Raw genomic sequence first — 14,142 nt, 5'->3', positions numbered from 1 at the left:
TGGCTGAAAACTACAAGTTTAAAAGTGAATTGAAAGAAAATCTGTTATGTAGAGTTAGAAAGCAGTGAGCTCACGGCCCGCTTTAACTTGCACCTCGTGTCTGCTAGTGGCTCAAGGCTACATTAGCTTCTACCAGCAGCATCGCACTTCAAACTCACATAGATTTTATTTGGGGTCTTAACGTTACAGTATAAAGCACCATGAGGTGGCTGATGTGATTTGGAGCCATATAAATAAAACTGAACTGAATTGAGTTGAATGTGCAGGCTGCTGTTGTTTAGGACGATGTGTGAGCACCGCCGCCACATTGCTGAGGGGGAACTGAGCTCTTCTCCTCAGAGCTGCTGCCCATAGTGTCGTCTGACTTTATCTTTTAAGAACATACAGTCGATTTGAACACATGGGAGTTAACACTGATTATTTGACAAGTTAGTGAAACAGATGGAATATCAGGGAGCAGTATAAATACTGGTCATCTGATACAGTGTTAGGTCAGAATCTGACGTCAGACCCCCCGAACATGATGACGGGAGCACAGACACACACATCACAAGCCTGGATACAACATTGGCATGTATGCAAAACTCAAATCAAACTCTAGATGTGCATTTTACGCGATGCTTGGCTCTATGCAATTTTTTGTTTTGCGTGCTGGTATAGGAAATGAAGTGAATATATATATATATATAATACACACACACAAAACAGAAAATCTGGACAGATACTGTGTGGCCCTTGAGGGTTTGTGCAATGCATGGCCGGCCACAGTGAAAACAGCCATTGCAGCACAATCACAAACAACACAGCCAGCCTCCATCACCACCCCATTCTGCTGATGATCTCCTCATCATCTCCCAGAACCTGCACACACACACACACACACACACACACACACACACACACACACACACACACACACACACACACACACACACACACACACACGCACACTCGCCACTGTGTCGGTATATCTGCGTGTGTGTTAATGCATGTCATTGTGTTAAGCTGCGAGATCATTTTCAGCGATGCTTATGGACATTGAGGCCCTAAAGTGCATGCGCTACACACACCTCAGACATGTATGTGGAAATGTCAGTGTGGAAATGAGTGTGGGTTATGCTGTGTGCCAGGAGAGCTGTTGACCCCTCGTTTAAGGGTCGACAGATTCTGATCAGTCCCGGGCTCCATTAACGGAGCCACAGAGGGGGGGGGATTTTTTTGTACTGCAGAGTGGAAAATTGAGTCCATGTCACAAACTAATAAAATTGTGCCAAAGGTGAATGGAAGAAGAAGGGAACACACACATGCACACGCACACACGCACACACACAGGACAGACACAAATTTAGGCCATCTCACAAAGTTGCTGACATGCACACAGAAGATGTGGAGTGAGCAGATGGCTTTAGAACTAAAGGGTCTCTGTGACAGCCTCACATTAGCATGGCTCTGTGTCAAGCTAACATTAGCATTAAACCCCATAGGGCAATAAAAACATAACCCATTTGTGGAGTATGTGCAGCAGTAGAGCAGTGCACTCTTTGCGTTGAACCCAGGAAGACTTTGCTTGGATATTTGGTTGACTGGAAGGATCTCTCGATGATGACGCCTAGAAGGTGTGTGGGATTTCCTTCCAGCTGGTTGAACGCGCTGTGGTGACATGCTATACAATGTTAGGCCACTTTTCACCTCTTTGTTGAGTTATTGCTTTTAAATCCCAGGCTCTGCTAATCACAGAGGTTGTTAAATAAGAACATGGAGGGCTGGTGTGAATGGGCGTCTGTAAAGGTAAAAGGGGCTTCCCACTGACCAGCTCCACTCTGCCTGGACCTCCTTTTTTTCCCCCAGCTTGTCACCAGTGCATTGTGGGATCAGTATTACAGGCAGCAACGGGGGATGTGGGGATTTTTTTGGGGGGTGTAGCCCTAACAAACTTGTTCAGGTGTCCGCTGGTGCCCATTGTCCCCATGTTGTCCACCCCTCCTCTCCCCTGTGTCTCTGAGCGCTAGGAGGAGGAGGTTTTGGTTTTGGATTGAGGATCTTTCTTGCCGTTCTGGAGCACGGGCGAGTCACTGGAGGTCTTGGGCGTTTTCCTGGGTGGACTCTGTTCAGCAACGTCATGTAGAGAGGGCTCCCTGTACATAGCAACTGGAAGGGAGAAAGAGAAATTTGATTTAAAAGATTGGGTAATCCAGGACACATACAGTACTGTATACACACTGTGTACAGGCTCACATGGATTACATGGAAGCCATGGAGTCCATGTTTAATATGATCATCCATCATTATGGCATATAAGGAAAAGCATATGAGGCCCCTTATTCTTCATTATTGCTGCTTATGCATCTCTCCTCAGCTCTACAGTGCTCCTTACTTTGAGATATTTTGGTCTACTGCAAAGAATAAAATAAAAGTCTGAATGCATCCTAGAGTATGTGTTTCACTGTCAACTGCATATCAGTTACTTGTGATCAGGTATTTCTGGTGAAGCACTGTTTGAAAAGGTGGATGCACCGTGAGGTGGTGAGATCCATTTACTTTCTTCTCTTTTATAATAAGGATATAAGGATTTAGGTTTTGCTTTTATAGACGGCAATGATGTGAGCATGGCTATGCATAGGTTTCCGGTCACTCCCTGTTTTATTTTGTGATTCCTTGTCTCCTTGCACTCCTGTCACTTTCTTTTCCTTTCTTAGTTTTCCATCCAGTTGTCTGGCAGACCTTTGAGTCAGGTAATAATGCTTCCCCTTCCCTTTGTCACTTTCCAACAACAGGTTGTGGTAGAAAATTCAGGCCCAACTCCAAGCCAGCCTCTACACTACCTCTGTACACGTTTTTCACTATGTTTGTGTGATTCTATGTAGGTTCCACTGTATTAAGTGCTGCTCCAAACCAAATAGCCTGTGCAACACTGAGTCCATGCTTACTAGCCGCACTCTGTGAAGGTGCAGCACCTGTTCTGTGTCGAATACAGAGGAAATTCCTCGCAACATGAAATGGCTTTTTGGAAACTTTGCACAAGTGCTTGAGATATTTCTATTTATTTTTTTTATTGTCATTGTTATAAATTGTACTCATAAAGCATTAAAAAAAGGAGAAAGGAATGTTAACAAGTGGGACCGCTTCAGTGGATGCATTTTCCAATAAGTGATGGGCACGATCTTAATACATCTATCTGATAGCGATGTAAAGCTCCCCACAGGCTGCCCAAAAATTCCAAACCTTGCTGTATTTCTGCACTAAATCTCAATTAAGAGATCAAACAGCAGCCAAATGTGACAAGGAGTATGAGGGTGTCAGGGACTGATTGGGATCGGGTTAGAGTGCTGCTTATGAAAAACTGAGTGAAGTGAACCACAAGTATCTGTGAGGCAGTTATAATAAGAATTCCCTGAATACGGAGGAAATTATTATTTTCTGATTATCCTGTCCAGTAATTCAAAGCAATGAACTCCAGGAAAGGCCTTCCTCTGGAGCAGCATCCATGTGTGGTACCTTCAATGAGTTTGGGCAGGAAGTGAGCTGCTCCCTTTGTCTTCTTGACGCGGTTTCCCTTCATGACTTGGCCGTCCCGGTTGATGCCGATGTACCAAGCCCGTCCCGACTGGGTCTGTCTGTACAGGATGGACGAGTAGGTGACGTAGTAGTTCTCAAACACACACTCCTTAAACTTACACTCAGGCGTGAAGTGTTCCTGCAAGACACACACACACACACACATCAGGTCAGAGGAGAAGAATAACACATTTAGTGTGCGCCATTTTTTTATCTGTTCTATTATTTATATATTTACTCTCCAATTGCACTGGCTCAGCTGGGAATGGGAGGAAATGGGTTCCACATTTCATTGTGACAGGGTTACAGGAACATCTGTGGCACACACACAGACACACACACACACACACGCACTGACAAACTCAGTCCCAACATGTGCATGTCTGAGCCAGCATGCCATAACTCAGCGGTTTTCGGTTTACCTGTAACAAACAACAATCAACTGGATCCTTCACCTCCTTCATAGTTTAATGACCTCGCTGCTGGCCTTCAGCTCACAAACACACACACGCACAGAGCACTCCATTAGACAATACGTCAACAGTGGGACATCCCCGCCCTCCTCCCCTTCCTCGCTCACCTCCCCTTCCTCGCCCTCCCCACAATCTCTGGTTACAGCTCTCACATATTCCTTCTCTATCTCATATTCCGTCTCTCCTTCTCCACTTCATTCCCTCCATCCCTCCGTCATTTGGTAACCTTGTCGAGGAACAAACCAATTTGCAGGATTGATTTCGAGCCTTGATGTGACGGGTGAGCAGAAAAGGCCTGAATAAGGAGTTTGCTTTCTCTCCCTCTCTCCCTCCTCCTCGCCGTCTCCTATCTCGTCTCCCTCTCTGTGTCTGCCATTGCAGCCACGGATCCTCATGCTTGCCCATATCCGTTGTACCACACATAAACAAGCTAATTACATTGACTGTATCGCCCATTCTTTAATTACACATCCATTCACTTAGACAGCCATTCATTCCCTTGCCCACCCATTACCTTAGCTCTATTAGCACAGAGTGAAATCCAAAGGTCTGCAGTGTCTCTGAAGGTGTAATCAGATTGCTATCATTAACTGTGTTTTCCCTGCAGTGTGATGCGTCTCATCTTCGCTGCGCTGTGTGTGAATGTGGAGGAACTTTAAAGCCAGCTATGAAAAGCCTGATCAGCACACACACACACACACCTTAGACAGGCATGCTCAAGTTCATTACTTGACTAATTATGTGAAATAAGCTGAATCTGGGCAGATCAGCAAACTTAGGAGACCACCACAGGTAAGCAAATGTGGTAAGATGCACATTCTGGTGTTTAGTGTCTGTGGAAAACACACTGTTGCAAAAATAAATGTGTGTAAATTGGTCAAATTTTCTGTGTGGAATCACTGAAGATGATGACAGCTGGATCTCCAACTACCATCCAGCAGTTAAGGACTTTACGGCAGGGGTGTGAATATAGATATATAAACTGACTGTATTGTAATCCCCATTGTTCTTGCACTCCTGCCAATTTAATTTCCTCACACAGTTTTCACTCCTATAGTTTTCTGGCACACCTGGGTCTAATCATTTAGTCACTCTTCTCCTTCACTTTATTGCTTCCATGGGCCGCCCCAAACACCCTGTTCCACACTTTCCAACCAGGAGCATGTGTGATTTTTTTTCCCCCAGCATTCATTAATTTAATCATGTGTTGGCATGTTCTTCACTCAAAACAGTCTTCACTCACCACATTTGCCTCTGTCACTCTGTCTGCTTCCAAAACATTTTAAATCATTTTGAGGGATCTTTGTTTTGACACAGTGCTCCCTGCAGCTTTCCAACAAATCTGATTTTTACTTGAATTATTTTAAAAGTTTGCTTTAAGTCCAAAAGTTGAAATCAAAAAAATGCTGCCTGCATTAGGGCTCTCCATCTGACCCGAACTTAACACCCTGCATGATTATTACTGGTGTATTTATATGTGTAAGATCATGATGAGCTGTCACGATAGAAGCAAACCAAATTTCAAGCAAATGATATGCATGTTCAGGGCTACACAGAGACACACACACACACACACACACACATTCTAATTTTCTTATTTTTGCATCTTTTTACCTGAATCTACAAAATTATATGTGCTTGTGAGTGTCTGCTTCATCTTAACATCTCAGCCCGATCAAAATGTCGAGTCCACTCAAACTCGAGGTTCAGACTGATGTTGCAGGGCAGGCTGTTCCCTCATCTGTCATTTGAACTCAGTGTCTATGACGCTGACACAAAAAAATAAATAAATAAACATAAACTAAGAGCTCAAAGTGATTAAGATTAATAATATATTCCAGCATTGAAATGGCAGTAAAGACCTACCCCCTCTTACACCACTGTCTCAAACTCAGAGGCTACAATAAAAATATTGTAGTAATCCAAATGATTGTGCTAACACTGAAAACTAATGAAGATTAGGCATTTTTAACAATAAAAAGTCTTCAAACTGAGGCAAACTGAGCAAATACACGACCTGCAGCGTGCAGCTGGAATGCATGGCTGTACGCATGAGCACAGTCACCTCTGCAGAGAGACATAAGAATCTTTTTTATGTTTGACAAATGGTCTCAATCAGGGGTGTCAAACTCACTTTAGTTCATGGGCCAGCTTAATTTGATTTTAACTCTCAGACCAGTAAAAAGAAATTGCATAAAAAACGTATATTTAAAAACAAAGAAGATACAAGTTCCTGCAAACACCAAGAGACAGCTACCTGTTAGCCCCCTCCTTTGAAACTTTGACAGCAGAGGTATTATTTCCTGCTTAAGGATTTAATGATTTTAAAATACAGCTGACTTGTCTACATCTGCATATGCAAACTTTCCACGCGTTTTCCTTTCTGTGTAGTAATGCCTTCGTCACCAAACCAGGAACAATAGTACATTTATTTGAACATTTTGAGTAATTAATGACTTCAGCGCAACTTTCACACTTTGCAAAGCCATCCAAATTAAGGCCGAGCTCACAGAGCCAATGTGACCCTTTCCCAGTCTGCATGTTAAACATTTACAATATGTTCTGTGCATCCATTCATTTTCTCAACCATTGATCCAGTTCAGAGTCTCAAGGTGGCTGGACTCTATCCCTGGACAGGTCTCCAGTCTCTTCATTAATATCATTAATATCATTTTTTTATTTTTTTATTTTACATGTGTAAGCGATTAAAAAAAAAAGATTAAAATCTCTACTACTGTATAGGACATGTCAAATATATGTTATAATTGTATATATATTTTGTCTTGGACAGAATAAAGCTTCACGCACGTAGTTATAAGCATGCATGCAGGGTGTCATCAGCAATGCTGTTTTATAGGGTAACGCGATTAAACATTAATTTATAGACACGCATTTTTCAAGCAGCATACACACAGGGGACAGATGAGCATCTGTCTGCACGCTCTCAATGCACTTCAGGCTGATTTCTCACTGATCATTTCCTCTTCATCAAAGCGGAGGCAAAGGAGCCTTCCTCATCTCTCTTTATCCAGAACGCCAGCAAGCCTCAATCTAGTAACAGTGAATACTATCTGTCACCTGAGCCCAATAACCCCTCATCCCCCTCATCTAAGACACAGTTTATGCAGTTCCTCTTGTGCTCAGCAGGTGCTGCTCCAAACACACAGCCAGGCTTCTGCTGTTGCTACAAAATGAACTGGTGTCCGCTTGTCACTCCCTAACACTCAGCTCTCCCCAAAGGGCTTCTTTAAGCCTGCTAAAAATGACTCGAGTTGGAGAACAGCCACAACTCCACCCGAAGTTTCTTTCTTATTTCTTTCGCTTAAATGTCACATCATGCTGCATTTTATGCCTCTGGATGCAGAAATGCATATAAACAACAAATGAACAATAATGCAGTATGATACTACAAACCTCTAAAACTCCAGGACCTACTGGCTGCTTTGGAAGTTGTTTTAAGCAGAATTTGGACACATATTGAGGTGCAGTAGATCTCGGGGTAGGTCAGAGGGTACTAAGATTGCAGGATACAGTGCTCATACATTCACTGACAGTAAATGGACTAGATCTTATACAGTGCTTTTCTGCTCTAGCTGAGCACTCAAAGCGCTTTATAAAACTCATACAAGCACTTCCTTCTGCAGCTAAGGGCTTACTATCTAACATTCACCTCCTGAGCCACAGCCACCCCTGCTCAGCTGAGGACCAGCTGAGCATCTTCTGCTGCACAGAAACAGTAGAGACAAGTCTCCTATGTGTGCTTAGGTGTGTGTGTGTGTGTGTGTGTGTGTACATCTACTCATGCATGTCTGCTGTTGTGACAGAGAGACATGACAGATCCTTCTTACATCAGTGGGAGGCCACCCGGTGCCAGATGACACACACACACGCACATATATACACACTCCACTTGTGACATCAATAATGACGGATGGACTGAACCCCCCACCCACCCCACCCCCCCACCCCCTCATCTCTCACTCTCATGAGTGAGGGAGAGCAACGATGAGAAAAGAGAGGGGGAAGGGCAAAAAGGAGAAGAAATGAAACAAGCAAGTGGGGAGAAAGGAAATGAGGGGAGAAACATGGCAGAGACTGAGAAAGTACTTCAGGATTACTCTCCAGTAATGACACACACAGGCTTCTTTTTGTTTTCATCCACTGACAGCGAAAGACATCATTCAGCCCCGTGTCTCAGGCACACAGCTGCCATTAAACAATGCGCCTCCCATGCACGTAGATGGGGGAGTGAATTTATGTAAGACCTTTGCATAAAAACCATAGGCAATGGTGCAGAAAAAAGAAAAAAAAAACCTGTGTGAAGCGTGAAGAACTTCAATCAACTTGCAAGTTAAACAGCGCGTAACCGCAGGTTAATCAATGGCCTTCAAGTTACAAACACTTACCAAATGTGTCCCAGAGGACACTAGTGGTTGGAGATGCATGTTACATATTTTATCTAAGATATTAAAAGGAGCGTTTATGATAAACTAAAGAGAATATCTGGGCTAAAACAGTGAGCCGCAGTATAGGTAAAAACAGGAGAAAGTCATGGGAGAAAGTGTGGCTGTGGAGTCAAAACCCAAGTCCAGGGCAAACACTTTCACTGCCTTAGACAACTCAATATGTACTCTTTGTAAAATAGGTTGTAATTTTATATTTTGTAACAGTCTTTGTCTTGAAAATGAGCTTGTCTGTCAAACAAATATGCAGTAGCTGCATTTAAATCCACCAGGCCATACCTTATTTCACAGTTTTAAAGTAGCTGCATCAAAATGTGATGGGTACCGTCTTTGCTTGTTCACCATCGCTCCAGAAAGTTTCATGAAATTTGTCTTATTTTCAAAATACAAACAGAAAAAACATCTTTGGAGGAGGCGTGAAACCGATCAGACGTGCTGAAGTGTTTAATTCCTGCGACGCAGTGAAGTCCTTTAAAGACGTCAGCCATGTAACATTGCTGGCTTCATTAAGCAGTTAAAGTGATGGCTTTGCCATTCACATATGGCTGACTTTTATATTAATGCAGCCTCATTTGGACATTGCAGAGTCTGTCAAGGAAAAAGCTACAGATGCACCAGCACAGGAAGTTATGTAAAATGTGTGAAAGCCTTATTGTGCCAAAAAGCTGCTCAGGTATCTCCTCCTCTATGTGAAGGGAGCTATTTTGATTTTGGCATTGGACTATTTCCCAGCAACAACTTTGGGTTGTTATATGTGAATATAAATCCCTAAGAATATGCAAGGATTTGAGTGTTTATCCTTTTTAAGCAATACAGCTGTCACAGGGTGGAAACACTTTTAATATTTTATTGAGTGTTTTCTATCAACAAATTTTGATTCTTTTATATTTTTTGTCCTTATTTGCAGGTTTTTATTTTGAAAATTTAGAAACATTTCCTACCCACACCTTTCCAATTAAGGAAATGATCAACACATGCTCAGTCACCCACTATAAAAGATGGTGAGGTCAGCACAGTCAAGGAGAGTGGACATACAGCAGAATCAACATCAAGGAAACCTGCGACTAGCCTTGGAGTTTAATGCAATTTTATTTATATAGCGCCAAATCACAACAACGCCTTTATATTATAAGATAAAGACCCTACAATAATTACAAAGAAAACCCAACAGTCAAAAAGACCCCCTGTGAGCAAGAACTTGGTGACAATAATGGTGAGGCTTTAAAATCCAGAGTCCAGAAACTAAAGGGGGATGCCACAGTTGCCGTGTCCATCTACAGTCTGATTGCAAGTCATTTTTTGAGTATTTGTAAGGCATGCCCATCATAAGACTTAAAATTAAAATAGTATTACCAGTGTTTGTGGCCACTTGGGAGAAGCAGAAACAAACTGTAAACACATCTGGATTTTGGTAAACAGACCCTGTTTACATGGCCAGCTGGCTTCCAGCGGGATTTGTGGCCATGCATTGAATGCTGGCCCACAGCAAGAAGTGAAACGCAAACCTGTCAGTTTTTTTTTGTGGATTCACATTACATACGGTAAATCGTTCTTAAAGTGCCTTTCTACTCTTACTCTGCACTCAAAGCACTTATACAACACGTTTGCATTCAGCCGTTCATAGAAGCACTTTCATCTGTATGTAAGCTAAGTGCTTTTACTGTCTAACATTCACACACATTCATACTCCAACGCTTGCATCAGAGAGCAACTTGGGGTTTGCAGCACCAACCTTCCGATTAGTGGGTGACCTGCTCTACATCCTGAGCTACAGCCACCCTCATAGTAAGTTTGCCTACTATAAAATTAGTAAATATTAATGTATTAGATCAAAACTTTTAAATAATGCCTGTTTTCCTCAGTGATAGAGTAACACAAGTTATTTTAATCTGCTTTCGGTTTCACGTGGATGAGTGCATCATGCCATCACAAGAGTCCACAGACCAAGTTTGGCTTCCATCAGCTGACTGTCAGCTCAGTTTATCAGCCTCTGTTTCTCATGTCTATCCTGTCTTTTCACTTCACAGTCCAATAAAGAAAAAGTGTCATAAAAAAAATCCTGCAGGGGAAAAATGTGTGCGGATGACCGGGTTAAAAATATACTGGACTGAACGTGAATTCTTTTCTTTCACCTGAAAAGCACTTGGTTCAGTGGATGTTTCTACTTTAATGGTTATTCTGAAGATGACTGAAAATAATAAAACTGATCTAAAATTTTAATCAGTACAAATGAAGCCATGGAAGTGCAGCACTGTGGCAGAGGACGAACCCGACGGCGGGCTAAAACAGCACGACTGTGTCCCTGTAAAGTGAATGATGAATATTTACCTACAGATGCAACTCTTGTCAGGAGGATAACAATCTGCACACAGAGCAAGGTTAGCCTCACAAATGCTTGTTTAGAGAAAAGCTGATGATTATCTGAGCAAATGGGCAGAAAAAAAAAACAGCTTTAATTAAGAGCAAACAGCTGAGGAAGCATCAGAGGAGCTTGCAAAACAATTTTCTAAAGATAGGCATAATTATCATTTATTATTTCATGCATGGACAGCATGCAGTCCTGCTGCTTTGCTCTTTCACATCATCATCAACACCGTTCCCCCAAACAGGCTTCAGTGCAGAGTACAGTTCCTATGATCCTTCAAACCCTTGCCCTAGCCAGTTTGCCTTTAGCAAACTGGCTAGGGCCTTCAGGTTTTAGGGAAGAACACGTCCATCTCCGAGCGAGCGCTGTATTCTCCAGTGGATAAACCAGCTCAAGTGTTAAAAAGCATCAACCCTTAAATGAAAAACAAGCTCTGACATTCACAGCGATTTTGTCAACCCTTACTGTAGTACCAGAAAAGAGGCTGTTTGCTTGAGCTTTAAAAGCAGCATTTTTCTGGTTGACTTGTACTGTGACTGCACACGGGGCTGTTAGGACTGTTTTTCAGAGGCAAAAAAGATGCTTCAGTCTGGGAAAAGGGATGTGTCATCCTCACTGTGTAAGTACGCTCCATTACTGTAGGACAGTATGCTACAAAATATAACAGGATTCACAAAAGCCTGTGTAAGCTGACTTACAAGAGCCCACCAGTAACATTATGAATATCTATTACAGGTGCATTTGGATCAGAGGAGGCTGACGCCCGTGTAACTTTTAAGACACAAGAGGGAATTTTAAAAAATTAATAAAAATAATTGTTTGAAATAAATTAAATTATTAAATAGTAAATTTGAAGTTTCTCTTTATTTTTTAAGTAAATAACCCTGTGTTGGTCCAACCTATCTGTAACTTTTTATGACTGATTAATGGCATTTCATTTTTTTTTTTTTTTTTTTTAGGTTTTTTGTTAATTGAGCAGAACTTAGTCACAGGTGTAACAGTTGTTGCTTGCTGCGGCCAGCACTGGATCCCTGTCAGGACCGAGCCAGGAGGATTTCATGTGTTTTTATCTTACTGGCTGGACTTCTGGCCTTCCAACATTCAAAGAAGACAGAGTCTTTATTGATGTCGAAACCACAAAGATAATCTCCAAACAAGTGACGTGAGATCCATGCTTGGATTCAGTGAGCTCTTTGGAATGAGCTATTACCCCCCCTCTACTTTAAAGATTAGGCTTAAAACTTTCCTTTATGATCAAGCTTATAGTTAGGGCTGGATCAGGTGACCCTGAACCCTCCCTTAGTTATGCTGCTATAGGCCCAGTGTTTTGTGTTTGTTGTTTTAATGTACTGTTTCTTTTGTCAATCTCCTGACTCATGTTTGGTGATGCTGGTATCTTGTCTCTGTGCTTTGTTAACCTCTGTCCTTGTGTTAAGTTCTTGTGTCTTAGTCATGGTCCGTGTTCTACTTCCTGTTTTATTTTGGTAGTGTCTTGTTTCTTGTCCAGTGTATTGAGTTTTCCTTCCTGTGTCTTCCTGTCAGGTGTTCCTCACCGCCTCATTACCTAGCGTGTATTTATTGTCTGCGTTTTAGTCATTTCATTGTCAGGTCGTTGTTTACATCATGGTGGAGTGTTTGTGTGTTCCTGTTTCCATGTCTCATCTCGTTTTTGGATTATGGCCTAGCTTTCAAGTGGATTTTGGTTTTCTTGTTTTGTAACTCAGTAAATACCCTTCCAAGTTATCATCCGCTTATATGGCGTCCTGCATTTTAGGTCAAACTCTGCCTGACACACCGCCCATTATGACACTGAGTGTTTCTTTTCATTCACCTCTTTTTTCTCTGTTTATACTCCAATCTGCATTTAATCATTAGTTATTATTAATCTCTGTCTCTCTTCCACAGCATGTATTTTGTCCTGTCTCCCTCCCCTCAGCCCAACCAGTCACAGCAGATGACTGCCCCTCCCTGAGCCTGGTTCTGCTGGAGGTTTCTTCCTGTTTAAAGGGAGTTTTTCCTTCCCACTGTCACCAAGTGCTGCTCATAGGGGGTCATTTTGACAGTTGGGTTTTCTCTGTAATTATTTTAGGGTCTTTACCCACAATACAAAGCGCCTTGAGGTGACTGTTTGTTGTGATTTGGTGCTATATAAATAAAACTGAATTGAATTGAAAGCTGTTTTTCATAAATGTTAGTAAAGGCAGACTGCATGGCTAGGTGCCTGATTTTATACAACTTTGGCAATGGGACTGAAAACACCTGAATGCAAAGATTAGGAGGTGTGGCCCAAAACTTTTCTCCATATAGTGTAACGCGCTATATGTAACTCAGTGTTACAAACTCATGTCAGGCCCCATTTACACAAAAACGGCATGAAAACGCTGCTTTTTGAAAACGGAGCGTTTCTCTGTTTCCATGTTAAACAGGCAAAAATGCTACTTTGCATGCGCACTACAGCTGCAGCTCCTGTATCCACACCGCCAACTTCTGGCCTTGCAATGGGAACTGCAGCGTTTTCGGTGTATTGCATTTCCGTGAAAACGGAGATGGTTTCTGAAACTTTTCGAGCTGAACTACATTTTCGAAAACGAGAGCGTTTCCACTGACCCTCGGAGGGTTGTGCGCGTTTACACTTATAGAGCAACAGCAGTGACTTCAAGAATTATTCATAACTATCACTTAGTCTTGAAACACTGACTAAAGTTAAAACTTTATTTCTTGTCAGATTCATCCAAAGTACTAAAGTATAAAGTGGATGCTGACAGGCTTCTGGTGACACATTTACATGAGGATCATTTCCCTCTACAGCCCTCACTGACTGTCAGTTGTTTCGTAGAGTTAAAAGTTAACTTTTCTCGACCATAAGAAAGTAGTGATATCTGACAACATAAATAACATAACATGACACTGGGGGATGCCAGCTGACACCGATTTTTGGGTCTGCAAGTCATGTTCCAGATTGCTCTCAGATTTAACAAGCCTGTTTCTCTTTAAGGAACAGGCTTGTTAAAGTTTTCAGTGATCTGACAGGATAATAACAATCCAGCTGCTTTTCTCTAAAAGTCTCTCCTCTGTCTTTTCCATCCATTTTCCACCTTTTGGCCTCTCACTGCTCTTGTGAACCCTCGTGAGTGTCTGTGTTGTGTCCTACAGAGAGGAGAAAGATGTTTTTGGCACTTCAGGAAGCGAAGGGGGCCTAAATTTTGGTATTTACAGGGGACGCCGTGAGTAGTGCTGGATCTCAGTCATGGTATTGACAGAACACATGCACACATTAATGGCATCT

At 42.2% G+C, this 14,142-nt stretch overlaps 1 protein-coding gene across 2 annotated transcripts in view; it reads right to left on the bottom strand.

Annotated features, from left to right (window-relative positions):
* Positions 1-1,315: 1,315 nt before the first annotated feature.
* Positions 1,316-14,142, bottom strand: part of fgf11a (fibroblast growth factor 11a) — an 89,312-nt gene continuing 76,485 nt past the window's right edge. For both annotated transcript variants that reach the window (XM_030754169.1, XM_030754167.1), the window contains 2 exons: positions 3,496-3,694; positions 1,316-2,148 (listed from right to left, as the gene is read on the bottom strand). In XM_030754169.1, the coding sequence (XP_030610029.1) occupies positions 2,006-2,148; positions 3,496-3,694 (342 nt within the window). In that variant the 3' untranslated portion in view covers positions 1,316-2,005. The remainder of the gene's footprint in view (positions 2,149-3,495; positions 3,695-14,142) is intronic.

The sequence above is a fragment of the Archocentrus centrarchus genome, chromosome 18, assembly GCF_007364275.1.
Source record: "Archocentrus centrarchus isolate MPI-CPG fArcCen1 chromosome 18, fArcCen1, whole genome shotgun sequence".
Taxonomy (NCBI): domain Eukaryota; kingdom Metazoa; phylum Chordata; class Actinopteri; order Cichliformes; family Cichlidae; genus Archocentrus; species Archocentrus centrarchus.
This window is presented reverse-complemented; position numbering and strand designations above follow the sequence as displayed.